The sequence below is a fragment of the Eucalyptus grandis genome, chromosome 1, assembly GCF_016545825.1.
Source record: "Eucalyptus grandis isolate ANBG69807.140 chromosome 1, ASM1654582v1, whole genome shotgun sequence".
In the NCBI taxonomy this organism is placed as follows: Eukaryota; Viridiplantae; Streptophyta; class Magnoliopsida; order Myrtales; family Myrtaceae; genus Eucalyptus; species Eucalyptus grandis.
In genome coordinates this window covers 37,581,312-37,603,493 of record NC_052612.1, presented here as the reverse complement: position 1 = coordinate 37,603,493, position 22,182 = coordinate 37,581,312, and the positions used below count along the sequence as shown (strand labels likewise).

At 40.1% G+C, this 22,182-nt stretch overlaps 1 protein-coding gene and 1 pseudogene across 1 annotated transcript; both read right to left on the bottom strand.

Annotated features, from left to right (window-relative positions):
• Positions 1-396: 396 nt before the first annotated feature.
• On the bottom strand, positions 397-1,451 carry LOC104453653 (receptor-like protein 6). The gene is made up of 2 exons (XM_039298947.1): positions 507-1,451; positions 397-423 (listed from the first exon to the last, which is right to left on the bottom strand). Exons 1-2 carry the CDS (start codon positions 1,449-1,451, stop codon positions 397-399), a joined length of 972 nt encoding a protein of 323 aa, XP_039154881.1.
• A 2,457-nt stretch (positions 1,452-3,908) lies between these two features.
• Positions 3,909-11,895, bottom strand: LOC120286620 (annotated as a pseudogene).
• Between the last annotated feature and the right edge of the window lie 10,287 nt (positions 11,896-22,182).

Below are 22,182 nucleotides of genomic sequence, written 5' to 3'. Positions count from 1 at the left end.
TCCAATTCCAAAAGATATCTAAGTTGCTGAATCACGTTAATATGGAATGAGCCACTAAAATTATTGGAAGAAAGATAGAGAAAGCTGAGCTCTCGGAGTTCCCATATAAACGTTGGTAGTTCTCCTCCTATATTGTTGTGGCTCAAATCAAGTGTATCAAGCATGTGCGATGGAGCATCAAAAGATTCCTCGAATTGACCAGAAAATTGGTTATTGGAAAGAGATAGCTCCTCAATCGATGGATGTGTGAATAGAGATGAAGGAATATTTCCTTCAAGTAAATTGAATTGCAGGTCGAGAACAAGAAGACTCAGGAGGGATTCCCATTGTGTTGAATCAATTGGACCAGTTAGATTATTGAAGCTTAAAATGATTTGCGTTAGACTCTTGGACTTGCTAAGTGATGGAATTGGACCAGTAAAACTGTTGGATGAGAAGTCCAAATAAGAAAGTCGCGAGAGATTGGTGAAAGAGCTTGGGATATTTCCATGGAAGCCACAATTCACCAGTTCTATTCTTGACAGATTTCTAAGATTACCAATTGAATCTGGAAACTTCCTGGAAATATTCGTGTCACTAAGAATCAATGTCTGAAGAGAACCATTCTCAGGAAATTCTGGCAAAGAACCCTCAAGGAGTTCATTGGATGATAGGTCAAGGGTATGAAGTGTTTGTATTTGGAAGATTTCATGAGGAAATTCTCCCCATAGACCAACTTCCCCTAGGCTCAGAGTTTTCAAGCTAGAAAAATTCGCTAAGAAACTAGGAACCGTGGAGAACAAGTCATTGCCATCGAGTCGAATGATCGACAGATTAGCAAGACGCAAAAGGGAAGGGTCTATAGGACCAAACAAAGAACAATATGACATGCTCAACACCTCAAGTTTTGGCACTGAAGAAGACAATGCATCGCACCACTCACTTCCCTTAGCAGACACATTGACCTGATCAAGGTATAGCTCCCTTAACTCCCCCATATCCTCAATTAGCGACCTCAAAGAGAGCTTCTCAAGTGTCAACAAACCCTTGTGAATGTTGTAAACAAGACTGAGATCAAGAGTACGTAACTTCGTTAGGCACGATAGCTCCACAGGAATCTGCCCAGCAAATCCAGCATTGGACAAGTTGAGATGTGCCAAGCGGCTGAGATTAGCGAGGCCTGATGGAATCGCAATGGAGTTGAAGTCGTTGAATGCCAAGTTCAGGCTTCGAAGGAACTTGAGCCTAAAGAGGCTCGAGGAACCATTGATTCCGCCAGAGATTGACTCTTCGCTCAAATCGAGACCAACCACGAGGCCGTCCTCACATGTCACGCCGCTCCACGAATTAGCACTTTGGTCCCAGCGTACTAGCTTGGATGACGTGGAGGCGTCGAAGACAAGGCTGTATCTCAGCTCGAGCAATAGTAATCTCTGGTCAACGCCAAGACACTGGGTTGACGCTGAAGCCATAGCAACGTTGGAGAAGATGGTGATCGTGGATATTGCAAGAAGAAGCCATGAGATGATGGAATTTCTCATCGGAAGAGGCTGAGGAAGAGAGCGGGAAGAGCAGTCGTTCCAAGGAAAGTGCAAAGCCTTTTGTTGATATTCGGGATGTCATCATTAGTCACTAAAGTTAGGCTTTTATATCACTTTTCACAGTACTAGGACAAATATTATTAGGGAATGGGAGCAGACCCGCGTCAAAGTCCGCTTTTCTTTATTCGTTTGCGGATATCTTGGCGTCAATTTAGGTGGTGCTGGCCAGAGCAAGAAAAATCAAACTTCAATAGATAGGATATGACCAGCTTAAGGAATTGGTTTATAAGCTATGGTTAGTGATGAAAATAGAGATTGTCGAGTATTGCCCAAATCCAAAGGATGGTTCGGTATTAGAACGATTGAGATATTTGCGCTTCAAAAAACGGTAAATTTATATTTGATCCATACTCGTTATGACCACTAAAGTCAATATTGAATTAGAGATGGATTCGATTTTCGTGTAAGTGGACCTGTTTTTGGATTAGAAATAGTCGACGGACAAAAGGTTGCTAAAAATGTCTCAATTTCTCTGTTAAAAAAAAGTCCTTTTGATCACTTGTTAAAATTTGATAACTAATTGAAAACGAAAATTTTCTATCGATTTACGGTTGTTCTTGTTGATTTGTGATTGTGTCTACTTAAGTGTTCCTACTATTTTGGTAATCTTGACTAGTGTGGTAATGATTCTTATAAGTAGACTCAATTTAATTATATCGTGATTGTATTATGGATCTACATTGGGAACTGCTAGGGCTGACTTCCACGGTAGGTGCAAGGTAATGTTCCATGTCCAAATTTTCGTTGCTTTTCCACCTTAAGTAGTGTCATCTTGCACAAAGTCAGGACCATATGCAACATTCTCTTTGAATGAAGAGATATGTTTACTGGAAATCCTGAAACTAATTAGGGAAGTACAGTTGAGTCATAAAACTTGTCAAATTTGGGTAGTCGAGTCATTTCATTTACACCATACAATAATATGTTGAAAAGATAGAATGAAAAACCAAATAAGCAAAAACTAAGAATAACTCTTTTATTAAACTGAAAAGAAAAATAAGAAGAAAAGGAAGACAGGCTGAAAGAAAAACGATGAAACAATGGGCGTTATGTGGTTTAAAGGAAAATAGAAAGGGCGAAAAATGCAAAAAGATTTAAAATTAAAAGAAAGAAAAGAAAAAGCGTACTGTAAGCATGTTCAAAGGAAGAAAAGAAAAAGCGAAACTGTAAGCATGTTCGGCTACCGCAGGAAAAACAAGGGATGCTTCAGCTTGGAAATTGGGAGCAGTCAAAGTAAACGCCTGCTGGTGGGGGCGATTCTGTCTAGTGTTAACGTTCGTTGCGGCACTGATGATGTTGTGTTGCTTTCTCCGTGGAATCATGTGTAGGGTATAGGAGCAAAAACGCGTTTGGGTATGTCGTCTTTTCCATAATCGTTTGCGGATTTCTTGGCGTCAATTTAAGTTGCACTAGCCGGATAAAAAAAAATCAAACTTCAATAAGTAGGACATGACGAGCTCAGGGAATTGGTTTATAATCTATTGTTAGTGATGAAAACAGATATGAAAACAGAATTTGGTTTATTAGAATGATCGAGAAATTTGCACTTCAAAAAGCGTTAGATTTTATATTGGATCCATAGTTGTCACGACCGTTGAAGCTAGATATTGAATTGGAGATGGATTCGAGTTTCATGTGGATGGGCTAATTTTTGGATCAAAGATAGTCGATGAACAAAAGATTGCTGAAAATGTCACAAGTTCTCCATTAAAAGAAAGTGCCTTTCGATCACTCATTAAAAAAATATGTTTTTCTTTCCAACATTTGGATATTATTATTATTATTATTATTATTATTATTATTATTATTATTATTAGTATTAAGGCTAGGTTTAGTTAATGGTGTGAAAATGACTAATTTAATCTTAAATCTATTATATAGATTCCAATGTAGTTCTAAAATTTTCAATTGGTCAAATGCAATCCTGAACTTTTGCATTAAATTCCTATATAGTCTTGCTTGTCAATTTTTTTCCTGAAAATAGTGACGTTATGTGGCACTCCAGCCATCATTGGCCATCCTTTGGGCTCTGCCGGCAATTTACATGGACAAATTTATTCAAAATGATTTTCGAGTAATGATATTTGTTATTTGCTTTTTTAATATTGACGTAGCTTCACACTTTTGAAGGTTAAATTCACCGTATCTTTAAAATAGAGCCCCATATTCGAAATATAACTCATGCTACAGGTGAATGAAGCCTACATCAGCCTTCATCACAATTTTTTTTTTTTTTGATACCCAGGGAACCCCGTACAGTCGGCAGCCGGTGAATAAACCGTGGGGGCAACACTAGCGGAGACCTTCATCACAATTTTGACCTTCAAATTCTATAATAGAATATTTTTTAGATAAGAGTCATTTACATCAGACCAATTACTTGATCCGAAATACTGTTCTGTCTGAGACATAATTAGGATGCCACAACATTAGAACTACATTGGCAAAGCCACAAAGTTGAAAAAATTCTGGATTATATCGAAATGTGTATATTGAATATAAGACCGAATTAATAATTTTTCTTTGGGTAATTGCACCAGGATTCTTAAAACTTGGAGCGTAAGTGTACTTAATGTGCTCAACGCAGAGCCATGCAAACTTTGCGTCTTCAAGCTCGCTATCTTGCGGAGCCGTCCCTGAGACTGCATTGAATTGAATGTCTGCGGGAGTAAAATTATCAGAATCCTCAGCCAGCCATCTCCCACCGACCTGTCTCAATGAAAGCTTCCCGTTTTCATTCTTCTTCGCTTCCAGGATCCTCAACGTTTTGGACTTCCCACGGAGAACCTCTAGCCCCTTCTTTGAGTACTTTGGTGCCACCACAGTCTCATAGAACATTCGAGTTTCGCCATCGGTTGGGCTTCAATATGCACAGTAGGACAATGCAAGGTTAGTGTTAGTGTTCACCTCAATCAATTTTATCAAGTGAAACATTACAATACTGACTCAGCAATAGGAGACCCACACCTACACCAGTATTGTCGTTCAATTTCGAGGGATGCCCGTGCTGAATGAGGTTTTAAGTTTCAAACACTCGTGATCCTTTGTATTTAGCAGAGAATTATAATATATTACGCAATGTGACAATAGGCATAACATTTGGAACCTAATTCGTAGCTCAAACTAGTTGACTCAAGAATGAGCTTCAATCTGGAACTCTATGGATTTAAAAAATGACAAACCTCTTTCAGTTTACTATGCTATATAAGGAAATTAGAATTTTATTTTTGTAACTTACATAATGAAATAAGTATATACCTCATCAATTTCTACGTTGAAAGGCCACTATACCACCAAATGCACTAACCTTTGACTGCTAATCTGCATGCTTCAAGAATATCACCACCGGAAGCCACCCCACAAGGATTTGTATGCTTTACAACGACAGATATAGGGTCACTAAACTGGGATATGTAATTCAAGGCAGCATCCACATCCAGATAGTTATATGCCATTTCCTGCGGCATCAATACATAATTCACAACAAATGAGAGAGAGATCTGCTATTGTTACCATGATCTGTTGATGAAGTAAAAGAACTTTATGGAAAAAAAACTATTCTTGCAATTGCTCAGAGACTTCTAAAGAGCATCTAATCTCATCTCAAAGACATGGTTATGATACTAAAAAGGAAGCCAATTAGTCCCTTGTATCGCTACTCTCCTTCACCAAATATTATTAGTGTTTCCTTATAACTAACATTCTGCAAACTAACATATACAGATAGTTGACCTGGAAAAGAAAAGAAGCTAGATGCTCCTTAAGAATGGTTTGTAGAATTATGTCAACCTGCCAACAAAACCAAAAGTTGAAGCTACCTGGTCAGATGGAGTAATTTGGTATATAAATGCTCTATATTTGCCATCACACATAGGCCAGCATTTTGCCACAAATTGAGGGGTGGAAGATCATTATGTTGAAGAAGCAAATAAAGTGCCTGAGAGATTTGAAATGAGTACCTCCTATTCTAATCCCGTATTGATTTCTTGAGGCCTTTGTCAATTTATCAAAAAGCTTTAGCTATTAGATGAAGATACTGTCTATTATTTAGATTCAATAACAAGATACAATTTTAGAAACTGCCTTCTCTATCTATGAAGTTTTCAAAGCTAGATAATTACTAGATCCGCTGCAATTTCAACTTCCTCAAAAGATTGACCTTGATGTAAAAATATGACATTCAAGGACTCACCTCTCCATGATGTTGGATAGCAGTTGCGATACCACCTCCAATAACCTCAGCAAGACTCTTGTCCACATGCAGCCTTCTGCTGGGGATTTTCACCACAACGAAAAGAACTTCTAAGAGATAGCTCCAGCAGCGTAGGGTAGTCGTGTGAATCAACCACAATGAGGACATCCTGATGATTCTGTTAGATGACAAATGCCAACATCAATTCAGATTAAGGGCATATAATGGTACTTGACGCAAAATTACAAAAAAAATTACCACATGCATATTGATACATAGAAGCACAAAGCCAGCAACAATTCTTCGAGAAAACTGCAACATATTGGACATACCTATTTTAGTTTATAATTTAACGAGCATCACAAGAGAAATTGTTGTTTTAACATAAAAGCAAGAGAGAAATCATTATCCAAATAGTAAGAAGATAATCCGGAGGCACAATCTCAATGTAAAAGTTAACATGCTTTCAGTCAATTATATGCCTCAGTTACGAGTGCTGTTGTGGCAAATTTTGCCTGATATCCACGAGCCCCGTGTGACTGAAGACACCAATACAATCATATTCCCTCATACGTCCAAATTGAGATGCAATGAAGCAAAACTGAAACATAAGCAAGTCTATGCTCTAATAACAATTAACATGAACAAGTAATAGTAAAAAACCTTTGCAGCAGCTCTGATCATGGTAGGACCACCAATATCAACATTCTCAATTCCATCTTCAAATCAACCATAGAGGTAACTTTGTCGTAGAAAGGATACAAATTAACCATCACTACATCAGAAGTGTCACGCCCCGATCCTCGGGCACGCGCACATCCTTCACTCTTGGTCGATTTTATAATGCAATATCCCAGGACAATGTATCGCCGACCCTTTCATTTATTAAGCACATGCGGAAGCAGTTAAAATCTCCAGACAATAAAACGATGGGATAGAAAAGCAAGGCCATATTTTTCATATTGAAATTTATAACCAAACTTTTATACAAAACACAAATCACTTCATAACTATTCACATCAAAATGAATTCTCAAAAGAAGATAGACTCTCAGCCCATCCAGGCCATACTCAAGGCCCCTCTCGGGATTATCTTCTTCTTCCAAAATCCTTCTACTCAGGTTTCACCTCCGAGTTCTCCTTCTCAGATTCCTCCTCAGCTCCTCAACAGGGTCCTGAAATGTTTTTCCCCAAACTGGGATGAGACTACGTCTCAGCGAGTTCTACCCCACTAAGCCCGATTAGTAAACCATTATACTAAAGGCTGCCTATACACGCACAGGGCAGAAGACGTACCTTGGCCTCATGTCCCACCTGCAAGACAGTACAATTCATAATAGGCACACAAGCAATCATATTACCGATCGAAGCATCGATCAAATCGACCTAGTCGATTACAAGCCAATAAGACCACTCACGGTCATTTCCAATCAGTCAATCAATTCACAACATCAATTCAAAGCAATGATCAATCGACCACGTCGATTACATGTCAGCTTGACCATTTCCCGGTCATTCAAGCTATTGCTATTCAAACTCAATTAATAAAACCAATCACCGAGCCACGTGCATTCTCCGAGGTAATGCATTACTTTACCGAGCCCACGCGCCCTTTAATGCCATTCTGAATCAGCGAGCCCACGTGCATTCTCCGAGGCGATGCATCAAGTCACCGAGCCCACGTGTCTCTTCAAGATGCCAAATGAACTCATTGGGACCACGTGCATTCTCCGAGGTAATGCATCAAATTACCGAGCCCACGTGTCCTTTTAGATGCCAAATATACTCATTGGGACCACGTGCATTCTCCGAGGTAATGCATCAAATTACCGAGCCCACGTGTCCTTTTAGATGCCAAATGTACTCTTTGAGACCACGTGCATTCTCCGAGGTAATGCATCAAATTACCGAGCCCACGTGTCTCTTTTAGGATGCCACACTTAATCACCGAGCCACATGCATTCTCCAAGGTGACATACTTTGTCACCGAGCCATGTGCATTCTCCGAGGTGATATATCTAATCATCAAGCCCCAAGCTTTTCATGATTCATCCCATTTCTAAAGTAATTATCCACAATTAAATCAATTCAGCACAATTTAAAGCTTAATTAAATAAACGGACTGCGCCACGACGATCAGCACGAGATTCCGGTCGTCGGCCATCTCAAACTTAATTTCCGAAAAATAAATAAATAATTAATTAATTTTCGAAAATTAATTATTAAATATTAAAAATTCCGTTTAGCTCAAATTAAGGTCCAATTAAATAAACGAACTTCACCACGATCATCAGCATAATTTTCCGGTCACGGGCCATCTCAGTTGAATTTTCAGGAAATAAATAATTAATTAATTAATTTCGAAAATTATATAATTAATATTAAAAATTCAATTTAGCTCAAAATAAAGCCCGATTAAATAAACAGACTTCACCACAGTCATCCGCATAATATTCCGGTTCTGGACCATCTCTCTTGAATTTTCGGAAAATAAATAATTATTTAATTTATTTCCGAAAATTAATATTTAAATGCCCAAAAATCTCACTTAGGCCCAAATCGCCAAATTGAAGCCCGATTAGGGGTCGGAAAATTCCCGAGATACTTCCAATAAATAGTAGACCACGTCTACTTGTTAATTGCGCAATCAATCTATTTAAATCGCATCACAATTGACTAATAATTGCTAATTTATTCTAATCTAACAACCTAAACATAATTAATTAAAACTAAACCAACCTTAAGCATAATTAGCCAACTAATCTTGGATTAGTGAGATTACTCACAAAATCGCGCGCAAATCGGATCAATCCGACGGCGGCGACGCGAGGAACGATTGTTCCCAAAGCACGGCTCGGGTTCGGGGCCGGGAAACGGCCCAAAAGCGGGCCCGAAGATGCTGCAACCCACTCCGTGGGTCTGCTGGACGGAGCAGATCGGGGCTGCTCCGGCGGCTAGGGCGGCGAGGGGAAGCCGGCGGAGGGCAAGGGGGTCGCGGGGATGGTCCGGCGGGGCTAAGCGGTCGCCGGAGGTGGCTGGTCGGTGCGGAACGAGGGGCGAACAGCGGCTGGTTCGCGCGGCCTGGGCGTGCGCGGACGGCGGAACGGCGGCGAGCGCGCGGCGCGGCGCGCGGCGGCGGGACGAGCGGCGAGCGAGCGGCGGTCGCGGCGACGGAGCTGCAGCTTCGGGTCTTCCTCCGCTTCTGGTTCGCTCGAACGGAAGGGGAAGGAAATGTCGAGGAGAGAGATGAGAGAGAGGAGGGGAGATAAACATTGACTGGTCAAGGGGAAAAAGAAAGAGAGAGAGAGAGAGAGAGAATGGGCGGTGGGGGCAATTCGCACGAGGGGGAGGGGAGAGGAGAGAGGAGAGAGAGAAAATAGAGAAAAGAAAGAAAAGAAAAGAGAGGGAGAGAGAAAAAGAAAAATAAAATGCATACTTCCTTTATGCAATTTTTCCTTTTCTCTTTTCCTTTTCCTTTCTATTTTCTTTTGGTCTTCAATTTTCTTCCGATAATTTCTTTATTGAAATTTCGGACTCGTCAATAAATTGACGAGCGATGAGACAGGATCCTAAAATAAGAATTATGACGCGCTTAAAATTCGATTCCCGAAATCGAGTTCAATTTCGTGGTTAAAAATCGATCGACGTGATTTTAGCTCAATCCAACCAATTAGGTAGCTTTTAGGGATTTTACGGCTGATACATCCCTTAACGGCTTCACCCAATAGGTTAGTTAACTCGTGAGTGATCAGCTCAGAGAAAAAGGGCCATAGGCACGTCGACGAAATGCCCATTTCACTTTATCGAAATGGGGTCGAATTTCAGGATGTCACAAGAAGTACCTGCACAAGTTCCATCTTGCATTTAGTATAGTAAAATTATGTAGGGCTATAGTAACACCAAGAACATTATTTGTCTGTCCTCAGAATTTCTAAGCTGAAAAACGGTCAGAATGTTACTACAAGAAAACTCACCAATTCTGAGCTTATCAAGAGCCTGATCTCTCCTAGCAAAAATTCCTCCACAAATATGAGGATGCAAGGTCTTTATGCGACCATCCAGCTGTTATATAGGGTAATGTAACATTCCCAAGTTAAAATGTAAATCATTTTGCCAAAAGAAGATTATTCTGTTTGGGGTGTGCGCCTGGTTGCAGAGACAAGAGATGAAATTATCATATGTGAATGTTCAAGAGGGTAATCCTTGGTCAAAGGTCCTAAACCTCACAAACGACGTGCGAACCTCTCAAGTGCCATAACTTTGGCCAAATGGACACTTAAGTGCCATAATCGGAGTAAAAGGGATCACTTGAGTGCTAATCCAGCCAAAATCCGGCCAAAATGCTGACATGGCATTTTTCCGGCGAAGCACACCCAAAACGACGCCGTTTTGCACGCTTATGTGGCGAAAATAATGCAAAAACGGCGTCGTTTTGGCTTGACGTAGTAAAAATTAAATAAATAATTAAATTAAATTAAATTTAGTTAAAATATTAAAAATAATAATTTAAAAATTTTAAAAAACTCTAAAAAACTTTAAAAAATTGAAAAAAAAAAAAAAAAAAGGAACGGGGGAGGCGGCGGGGATCAACCCTCGGCCGCCGCCACCGCCGGGAGGGTCGGCCGAGGCTCGTGAGCCCTCACCGGATCTGGGCGAGGGCCGCGAGCCCTCGCCGCTGGATCCGGGAGGCTCGCGGCCCTCGCCGCCGGTCGGGCGAGGTTGCGAGCCCTCGCCGCCGGTCGGGCGAGGGCCGCGAGTCCTTGCCGCTGGATCTGGGGGCTCGCGGCCCTCGCCGCCGGTCGGCCGGGTCGCCGGCCCTTGGCCGGGCTCGCGGCCCCGGCCGACCCTCCCCCGCTGTCACCAGCCCTTCCCGACGGCGGTGGGGCAACGGCGGCGGCGGTTGAGGGCTGATCCCTCAGCCGCCTCCCCATTCCCTTTTTGTTTTTAAATTTTGTTTAAATTTTTTAAAGTTTTTTAGAGTTTTTTTACTTTTTAAAATTATTTTTTAATATTTTAACTAAATTTAATTTTAAAATTATTATTTTTAATATTTTTAACTAAAATTAATTTTAAAATTAAATTAATTATTTATTTATTTATTTTTTTACCACGTCAGCCCAAAACGACGCCGTTTTTGCATTATTTCGCCATGTCAGCATGCAAAACGGCGTCGTTTTGGGCGTGTTTCGCCGGAAAAATGCCACGTCAGCGTTTTGGCCGGACTTTGGCCGGAGTGGTACTCAAGTGATCCGTTTTTCTTCGAATGTGGCACTTAAGTGTACATTTCGTAAGTTATGGCACTTAAGTGTCCCTTTGGGCAAAGTTATGGCACTTGAAGCGTTCTTTTGCCCCTCACAAACAGAGGCACCATGACTACTTGAAATGTACTAATTGAATATTGTGATCTTGAATTTATTAGGAAGTAATTCTCCTTAGTGAGGGGTGCCAGCAAGCACGGTGCAAATCCGCATCTGATTTCTTTAGAGAATCAGGACGTGCGGACCCCTCAAGTGCCTTAACTTTGCCCAAAGGGACACTTAAGTGCCATAACTTATGAAAGGTACACTTAAGTGCCAAAATCGGACCAAAATGGATCACTTGAGTGCCAATCCGGCCAAAATCCGGCCAAATTGCATACGTGGCATTTTCCGGCGATTTTCGACGACTTCTTTTACTGATGTGGCAAATGTTTTTTTTTTTAAAAGTCGACGTGGACGACAAAAACGACGTCGTCCATCGACATTGAGTGCGCTCAACTAAACGACGTCGTTTAGGTCATTGTGCGATGACCTAAATGCCGTTCCTCCCCGTCCGCGTTGACAGTCGATCTCAGGCCCTTCTCTTCGTCACCGTTCACGCCCAGAGTTGGTCATCGGTCGCCGTCGTCAGTCGCTGCTGTTGGTCGCCGTCGCCGCTCACCGCTCACCATCGTTGGTCATCGTCACCGCTCACCATCGTCGCTTGTCTAGGTTCAACCCCTTCTCCCCATCCCCTATGATGAAATTAGGGCTCGATTATTTAATTAGGGCTCACTCGATTATTTAATTAGGGTTGACTGACCTAAATGCCGTTCCTCATCGTTCGCGTTCACAGGTAGATCACAGGCCCTTCTCTCCATCGCCATTCACGCCTAGAGCTGGTCATCGGTCGCCGCTGTCAGTTGCCATTGTTGGTGGCCGTCGCCGCTCACCGCTCACCATCCTTGGTTATCGTCACCGCTCACCATTATCGGTCGTCCAGGTTTAGCCCCTTCTCCCCCTCCCCTGTGATGAAATTAGGGCTCAATTATTTAATTAGGGCTTGATTATTTAATTAGGGCTCGCTCGATTATTTAATCATGGCTCAATTATTTTATTATAGCTCCGATGGAATTTGTGTTGATACACTTTAACTGAAACTTGATGGCATTACACAAAGAGACTGGATTTCTCATTATTTTGGTGAATTTGTCTTTCAAGCCAATGTCAGAGTATGTGATTGTTAGATCACTGTCTATGCATCTCCTTAAGAGCATCCTAGTAAAGCAGGTGACTAATGCCATTCTGAAAAAAAAAAAAAAAAAAAACTAAATTCTTGAACCACCCTGCTTGTGAGAGTATATAGGGTATGTCCTTGAACCACCTTGTTTGTGAGGCTATATAGGGTATGTCCTTCAACCACTGTCACGCCCCGATCCTCGGGCACGCACACATCTTTCTACTCTTGGTCGATTTTATAATGCGATATCCCAGGACTATGTATCGCCGACCCTTTCATTATTTAAGCACATGCGGAAGCAGTTAAAATCCCCAGACAATAAAACAATGGGATAGAAAAGCGGGCCATATTTCTCATATTGAAACTTATAACCAAACTTTTATACAAAACACAAATCAAAGCACTTCACAACTTTTTACTCTAAACTCTATTCACATCAATTGAAGTTCACAAAAGAAGATGGGATCTCAATCCATCCGGGTCGTACTCAAGACCCCCTTCGGAATTATCTTCTTCTTCCAAAAATCATTTTCCTCAAGTTCGCCTTCGAGTTCTCCTTCTCAAACTCCTCCTCCTCAGCTCTTCAACGGAGTCCTGAAATGTTTTTCCCCAAACCGGGATGAGACTACGTCTCAACGAGTTCTACCCCACTAAGCCTGATTAGTAAACCATTATACTATACGTTGCCTAAACACGCACAGGGCAGATGACTTACCTTGGCCTCAAATTCCACCTGCAAGTCAGTACAATTCGCATACCTTATGTATAGAATCGATACATCCAGCAATTGAAATGCATCACTCAACTCAATAAATCACAAGGGTCCAGATTATAAGGCCAAATCGTTATGACACGTCCCATACCATGTCACATAATTTTGTCTCATAATCCGGTGCATCAAACTCAACCATCATGCGTTCCAATTGTTAATTACACCCCTCAAGGGTACGGCCAACTCTATTGGTGGTCTTCTGGCATTGCCAGGCGTCGTCTCCCCGTGAGCACGGCAACGTCTCTCAATTAGATGGCTTCCCCGAAGGGGCGTAGGTCCAGAATCTACTGCGACCCGCTACCCTAATGCATGGGTAACCCGAAAAGGGATTTAGTAACGTCCGGCATAATTGCTCGAGACTGGTTCTCTTAACCAACACACGACCACTCAATCTCGGCCCAGGACCCTGTGCATTGCACTCAAATGCCTCCATTAAAATAGTGATCCTGGCCTATTTCCTTCGTATTAAAAATATCCTGAAAATAGTCGTGTGTGGGTACACGGTCAATTCGAACCGAAGACGATACTGTCTTTTTCAAACCCCACTATTTGATATAGTACTTAAAATCCATTTTCGGTGTTAAAACCCGACACCCGGGATTTTCTGAATAAATATCAAAATCCACAAATTTTGGAATTAAATACCAAGAATCCAATCAGCACTTAATTTGCATAATTTAACACTCAATTGCAGAATTTAACCACGCCATTTACCAATCCATAATTCAGTCTCAATCAATTCCAATCAATTTAGAATAAATCTCTAAAATATCACAATTTATTTAATTCCATACAACGTGGAGCTCAAATAAATAAACGGACTACGCCACGACGATCAGCACGAGATTTCGGTCATCGGCCATCAAAATCTTAATTTCCGAAAAATAATTATTTAATTTATTAATTTCGAAAATTAAATAATTAATATTAAAAATTCAATTTAGCACAAAATAAAGCCCAATTAAATAAACGGACTTCACCACAGTCATCAGCATAAAATTCCGATTCCGGACCATCTCAGTTGAATTTTCGGAAAATAAATAAATAATTAATTTAATTCCGAAAAATAATATTTAAATGCCAAAAATCACACTTAGGCCCGAATCGCCAAATTGAAGCCCAATTAGGGGTCGGAAAATTTCCGAGATACTTCCAATAAATAGTAGACCACGTCTACTTGTTAATTGCGCAATCAATTTATCTAAATCACATCACAATTAACTAATAATTGCTAATTTATTCTAATCTAACAACCTAAACATAATTAATTAAAACTAAACCAACCTTAAGCATAATTAGCCAACTAATCCTGGATTAGTGAGATTACTCACCAAATCGCGCGCAAATCGGATCAATCCGACGGCAGCGATGCGAGGAACGAAACTTCCCAAAGCGACTCGCGGATCCGGGGCCCGGAAACGGCCCAAAAGCGGGCCCGAACCAGCTGGAAACCCATTTCGTGGGTTGCTGGTTGGCTGCGAAACAGGGGAAAACAGAGATGGTTAGGGGCGGAGAAGGCTTCGGGAGAGCGGGTGGTGCTCCGGGGAGGACCGATGGAGGTCCTGGCGGCTTCACCGGGCGGCCGGACGGGGGCGGGGCCGGGCGAGGCGATTTCGCTCGGGAGAAGGGGCGTACGGACGAAGGAGAAGGTAGGCGGCGCACGAGGGGGTGAGCTGCGGGCGCATGGGCGTGCGCGGGCGTGCGGTGCGGGCGGCGATGGCTTCGGCGAGCTGCTGACTTCGTGCGCTTCGTGCGCTCGCGGCTTCCGCTCGAGCTTTTGCTTTCTGGTTTTGCTTGCTCGAGCGTGCGGAAGAAGGAAGAAGAAGAAGAATGAGAGAGAGAGAGAGAGAGGATAGACATTGACTAGTCAAAAGAAAAAAAAGGAGAGAGAGAAGGTGGGCGGTGGGGAATTCGCACGAGGGGGAGGGGAGAGGAGAGAGGAGAGAGAAAGAAAAGAGAGGAAAGAAGAGAGAGGGAGAGAGAATTATAAAATAAAAATAACACTTATTCTTATTTTATTTTCTTTTCTCTTCCCTTTTTAATTTCTTTCGGTCTTCGATTTTCTTCCGATAATTTCTTTATTGAAATTTCGGACTCGTCAACAATTTGACGGACAATGAGACAGGATCCTAAAAATAAGAATTATGACGCGCTTAAAATTCGATTCCCGAAATCGAGTTCAATTTCGTGGTTAAAAATCGATCAGACGTGATTTTAGCCAAATCCAACTAATTAGGTAGCTTTTAGGGATTTTACAGCTGATACATCCCTTAACGGCTTTACCCAATAGGTTAGTTAACTCGTGAGTGATCAGCTCAGAGAAAAAGGGCCATAGGCACGTCGACGAAGTGCCCATTTCACTTTATCGAAACGGGGTCGAATTTCAGGATGTCACAACCACCCTGCTGTGATTGTTGTATAGGGTATGTTTATCAATCCAAAACCCTGCTGTGATTGCTGTATATGGTATGTTTATCAATCCAAAACCCTACTGTGATTGCTGTATAGAGTATGTTTATCAATCCAAAATCCTGAATAAGAACATAATCCTGCTGTGATTTGATTAAATTGATGTCAAAGTATGCTATGCTTTGATTTGCTTAAGTTAATGTACATTCTCTCACATCGCACGTTTAGTGCAGTAGACATGCTTAGGCTGTGATTGATGTGGGGACCTCTATTTTTGGTTAATATTTTAAGGGAATGGAAGGCAAATAATTAAAGTGCCGACCTCCTTTTTGGCTTTTTTGGTTGTCATGTAGGGGCATATTGTCAGTGTGGGGACCTCTATTTACTAAAGTCCATGAGAGTGGGGGGACTCCCATGTGCAATTGTCTAGTGGTCCCAAAAACTAATGATTCTTTTTCTTGTTCTTGGTGCAGTAATGGCGCATGACAAGGATTATGTTGCTGTTATAGTTTGCTACAATGGGGAATTTGCGATTGGGGAGGATGAGTGGGAGTATGAGGGTGGAAATGAGGGCACCATCTTTGTGGATATAAAGAAGGCATCTTATATAGGATTTCTTAGGGATATAAATACTTATTTGCCTTGTAAAGTTCAGAAGCTGCGGTATTGTATTCCTGGGAAAGACTTAAGAGATGGTTTGAGCTGCTTAGAAGATGATAATGGTCTTAGGGATGTTCTATACCATTATCTTCATGGTGAAGAGGTAAAAATATTAGTTGAGTATAATAGTGAAAGTGAGGATGAAGATGATGATGGAGAGAGCGCTGAAGTAGGACAAGAAGGAGATGGTATTCAAGGTAGTACTGACGTTAGGGTCGAAGGAGGGTATGATAGATATGATGGTCATGAGAGAAGTGCAGATGCAGTTCACCAAAGTGATGATGACATAGGTGATGTCACAATCTCTGGATTAGATTGGGAAGTAGCTGAATCAACTGATGATGATGATGGAGGGTTGCCTGTTGAAAATTTTATAAGTGATGACGACGACGAGGAGCTTGTACAGTCAAGAATACAGCGAAGGGATTTTTTGACAGCTAAGTTTGCAGCTTTGCAAGTAGCCGAGGAAGTTCCAAATAGACCCGAAGGCCCTACGAATGCTTTGGTCTTTGGGCGAGGAGACCGACTATGAAGAAAGCGTTGAGAATGCTACTTCCCAAGATGAGCTTGAAGAAGATGAAGGACCTGTGCATAGAAGGAAAATGAAAAGTAAGTTTCCTTCTTATGATCCATCCGTTGCCTCTCCCACTTTGTCGGTAGGCATGAAATTTCATGATGCTAAACAATTTAGGGAAGCTATACTAAAGATCTCCATTGCTGCACAAAGGAACATTGACTTCATTAGAAACACTAACACCTTTGTAAGAGCTAGGTGTTCGCAACAAAATTATCCATGGAAGATCTATGGCGCATTTGTTAGGAGAACTGGATCTTTCAGTTAGAGCCTACCAAGAGGAACATACTTGTTCCATTAATTTTGAGAATAAAATGGTAACAAGTGCATGGTTATCGAAGCACTTCTTTGAATTGATTAAGCTGATGCCTCAGATGAATACTACTCAGTTCACGATGTTAGTGAAGGAGCGGGTAGGCATCAATATATCTAGGAATCAATGCAAAAGATCGAAGCAAAAGGTGATGAAAATACTCATTGGTCAGTACAACGGTAAATATGGACAGTTGTGGGACTATGCTTGGGAGTGTAGGTTGCAAAATCCTGGAAGTAGAGTGTATCTCGAGGTTGTGGAGAGACCACTTCCTGATATTGGGACGAAGTTCGATAAATTCTATGTTCGTTTCGATGCATGCAAATGAGGTTTTTATCTGGATGTAGACGGATTATAGGATTGGACGGGTGTTTTTTGAAGGGCTTGTGTAAGGGAGAATCGCTGGCCGCAATTGGAAGAAATGCAAACAACCAAATGTTTCCACTAGCTTGGACTGTTGTGAAGGTAGAGAACAAGGACAATTGGTCCTGGTTCCTAAAAAAATTGATGACTGATTTAGAGATAATAAATGGGGCATGGTGGGCATTCATGAGCGACCAACAAAAGGTAATGTTTGCTTTTTAAAAAAAATTGTCACTTGTTTGCTTTTTGATATCAACATGTCATTTGCTTACATTTTTTTATATTTTCAATTATTGCAGGGACTTGTTCTAGCAATAGCTGAGTTGTTGCCTTATGCTGAACATCGAATGTGTGCGCGACACATATACGCAAATTGGGCAAAGACCTATAAAGGGGACAAGTTGCAGTCGCAATTTTGGCAGCTAGCAAAGAGCACGAATATGGCTGACTTTAGGATGGCCAAAGAAGAGATGCTTCAATTGACAAAGGATGGTTATGATGCACTGTTCCAAACAGACCCGAAGCATTGGTGTAGGGCATTCTTCAGCGAGGAATTCAAGTGCGATAACATTGATAACAACATCTGCGAAGCATTCAATAGGAGGATAATAGATGCTAGATGTAAACCAATTATCTCGATGCTTGAAGACATACGGGTTTTGGTCATGACTCAGCTGCACAGACAAAGAGATGACACTGCAAAGTGGACTAAGCAATATGGTTCTAGGGTTGCTAAGAAATTGGATGACAACTTGGCTGCAAGTAGGTATTGTCATCCCATTTGGAATGGGGATGAAGGATATGAGATAATGAAGGGTTTCGATAAGTATGTTGTCCATTTAGGTACGATGAAGTATTCATGTAGAGCATGGCAACTCAGTGGAATTCCTTGTGCACATGCCATATGTGCAATTCAATTGAAGGGCCATAACATAGAAGACTACCTTGATGATTGGTACAAGAAACCGAAATATCTTGCTTCGTATCAATTCATGTTGCAGCCAATTAGAAGTAGTAAGTTCTGGGAGCCAACAGATCGCGAAGCACCTTAACCTTTGCCACTAAAGAAGAAAATGGGAAGACCAAAGAAAAAAAGAAAAATGACGGAGGGAGAGGACTCATGTCACCGTAGGATGAATAGGATGTGTGTATCGATAAAGTGCTCTTTTTGCCACATAGCAGGGCACAATATTAAGGGTTGTCAATTAAAGAAGCAGCAGGAACAATTGAGGCCAGCTGAAGGGCCTAGTGAATGGACATTTGGAGAAGGAGAAATAGAAAGGCGAAGTGAGTCGACTGTTCTTCAATCGACGACAATAAACCTAGTAAGTCATGACAATTGTGTTTATGTTGCTTTATGGTTTGTTATGAATATGTACATAGATATAAGTGACATGTATGTAATGTTTTTGTCTTTGTCAGGTCACGGTGACACGTGAAGAATTGGCCGAAGCCCCTGCTATACCTGAAAATGAAGGGCCTATTCAAAGAACCGAAGGTGGAAAAAAACCAGTTGCAGGATTGGCTAAAACAACTGGAGGGCCAGTTAAGTCGACTATTCTTCAGCAGCAACAAAGAAAAAAAATACCCGGTCAGTTAAATGATTTGAGTTTACTTTTCATTTACGTTCTAATATGGCCTGATGTTATATTTATGATGTCATTTGCCTTTTTCTCAGGTTCGAAGAAGGCAAGCTATAGCTCAGCTGCTAATAGAGGACCCAACTGAAGGGCCACCACAAGATCCATCACCAAGGTCATCACAAAGGCCACTAGAAGGGTCATCACAAGGGCCACCACCAAAGCCTACCAAAGGTGTTACTAAAGTTGAAGGCATAACTAGAAAAACAACCAGAAGAAAGCCAAAGCCAAATCAAGAGCCACCTATAAGAAGGCCATCTACAAGACGCCTAGCTGAAGAATTGGCCAAAGAAGCCCCTTCTGTAGCTGAACAGCAACAAGAGCCGAAGAAATCACATGCGAGAAGAAGAGGCAACCAATCATAAGTACCTGAAAGTGACGCTCCTCTTCGAACAATAGGGGCTCTTGGGAAGAGGCTTAAACAATATGGTTATGGCCTTTATACAGATGACCATTCTGGAACAATTATTCTTAATGTAAGTTTTATAGGCTGCATTTAATTTAATTTATAATGCAAAATTTTGTTGATAATTGAGTTTTCTTTTTGAAGCCTGGGAGAAGTTAAGAGGTTCTTATCTCTCAAGGCCAAACTCAAGAATCATATGTGTTTTTTGTCCTTTTCAATTCCAAATGAATACAACACAAAGTAGAGTTTTCTACGACGCCATTAATACTCTAATCCACAATGCCTTTGAACTATAGATGTGTTGGAGGTTTTTTATGTTATTAATCCAAAAAGAAAACTCGGTATGACTTTTAGGATTTGTCATGTGAATTACGGGTTTACTCATTCAACACACATTTCTATATAAAAGAATAGAAAGTATGATAATAACCCAATGGAGTTGGGCCCATGGTACTTTCCTAGCGTGCACGATGGATCAATTCCACGCACATGTAGTTCGCTATTTTCTCTAGCTTGTGTTGATGAAGTCTACCAAAAGTAGACCTTCTTTTTTCCCTTGCTTCACTTAAGTCATGCATCTTTTTCCATTGTGGTCATTGTTTCCGCTGCTTCATCAAAATCAAACTACTGTTGGTTTTATTCTTTAGGATTTTTTTTTTCTATTTTATGTTTTTTTTGTCGTTTTCAATTTCAAATGAAGGCAACACAAAGTAGAGTTTCTACGATGCCATTGATACTCCAATTTGCAATGCCTATGAACCATAGAGGTGTTGAACCTTCTTGCAATTGTGAGCATTATTAATGAGCAAATTCACAGTCAAGTGTTTAGGCAGCTGTGAGAGTCGGTGTGAAGGATTAATTCATCAAGTAGCCAAAGTGGAGCATCATGGGGTGATTTAGTTTAGCTTGTCACAATTCAAGTTGAATTTATATGCTATATAAATTTAGTGACCCTAACCTAACCCAACCCATATCCTCCTAGTTAACTCACTTTAAATTCTTCATATGTAAGTCGGATAAAATTGCTATGTAGACTATAAGATGCTAAATAATTGGCTTTTTAATATTGCATAAAATTTTTGGTTTTTATATTTATTCACAATGAATAATAAGAGCAAGTTTTCAAGGCGAAGTCCTCGGTTATTAATAATAATAATAATAATAATAATAATAATAATAATAATTATTATTATTATTATTATTATTATTATTATTATTATTATTATTATTATAAGAGCAAGTTAGTACTTGGTAGTGGATTTATAAAATTACATTAACAAATAACATGGAGGATTTGAAAGTAAAATTAAATGAAATGTTAAATATTGAAGAAGATGAGTTATGCTAACAAAGGATTGCAATGAGAAAAACTAATATTAGAATATTGCGTAAAAATAACAATGCAAGATACAATCAAGAATAGATGTAGTCTAACAATTAACCAATGAATCTTACAATATTAATGAAAATAAAAATAATGGGAAAAAAGAAGCCATGTTGATTTTTTTATGAGGGTGCAGTTGGGCTCATTTTGTGGGCCCATCTAGATTTCTTTGAGAGTGGATCATAAACATAAGTTAGGTTTAGGTAGACTGTGAACTCATTTAATACATATATTGTGTTTAAACTCTTTTACTAAAAATAACTAACCCATATAATAGAGCTTACAATTATCCGACCCATTTTTATGCAGGAAAAATCCTCGAGAAGTGTGTAAGTAAACAAAGATCGTGGTCTTTCATTTTTATTTTGTTTGGAGAAGATAGAAAATCGATAATGGGGTGCTGATTGAGTGTTACTTTTTATTTTTTTAGTTGATATGTGATTTTGACAATTTAATTATATCCGAAATCTAAAAATAAAGTGATGTCTTACATGGTAAGGGAGTTTGCTCCCTTCTTTATGAGTCTTGGTTTTGGAGTTGTAATGGAAGCTAACTCAACGCTCAATTCAAAATAAAAATAATAATTGAAAGCCTAAAAAATCTCTATCAAGTCACTCTTAGCATAGCAAAACTCACAAGAAACTAAAAAGAAAAAAATATTAAATTATGTCTCGAGTTTAAGTGTATATAGGAATCAACGTGATTGGAGGATTTGTTTTTTGTTGGTTGAAAATAACATAAAAGTCCAAGTTTGACTGAGTTGACTTCTTTGACACCAATATGCAGCACTGGAACTTCTTTTGGGCAAATTAAATGAAGTGGCACATGCTCACCGGTCAATGTTAGGTTTGTCAAACACATAAAAGACATAGGGTTTCTTATGGATGGTGGCAGCACTCTAAAGTAAATAACGTTCTTGTGTTCTACCGTGCAAGAGCATCAGGCCTGAACATGCGGTGTCATGTTGGGAGTTTATATCCTACCGAGTTATTTTATTTATAAATACTTTGAATTTGGATATAATTTAGGTGTGATAAATACTCGAGCTTGAGTAATTGAAACTCTATGATTCTCCAGTTTGATAATAGATTATTTATTGGTGACTCTTCCCGTGAATATAGGTACTAACACTCATGCCGAACCACATATATCTTTAGTGTCATTTATTGTTCTTCATTTATTTTTTGGTATTTTCATATCGATTTAATTGCAAGAGTTGGTTAGCATTTCCACAATATTTTTCAACAAAAATAAGGAAAGAAAACCTTTAAATATATGGTTAATACCCTGAAAATCCCTAAATTAGTACAAGTGTGACAAATTTATCCTAAATTATTTTTTTGACCATCAAAACGAGTACACTTATAATAAATTTATCATATGTTAGTTTTAGTTAAATTTTACTATCAAATT

What these genes read in the sequence shown, in the direction of transcription:
- LOC104453653 (XM_039298947.1), bottom strand. Translation starts at nt 1,451, where the DNA reads ATGGCTTCAGCGTCAACCCAGTGTCTTGGCGTTGACCAGAGATTACTA. An exon ending in ATCTGTCAAGAATAGAACTG is followed by an intron (nt 424 to 506) that starts GTGAATTGTGGC and finishes CTCATCCAACAG; the next exon opens with TTTTACTGGTCCAATTCCAT.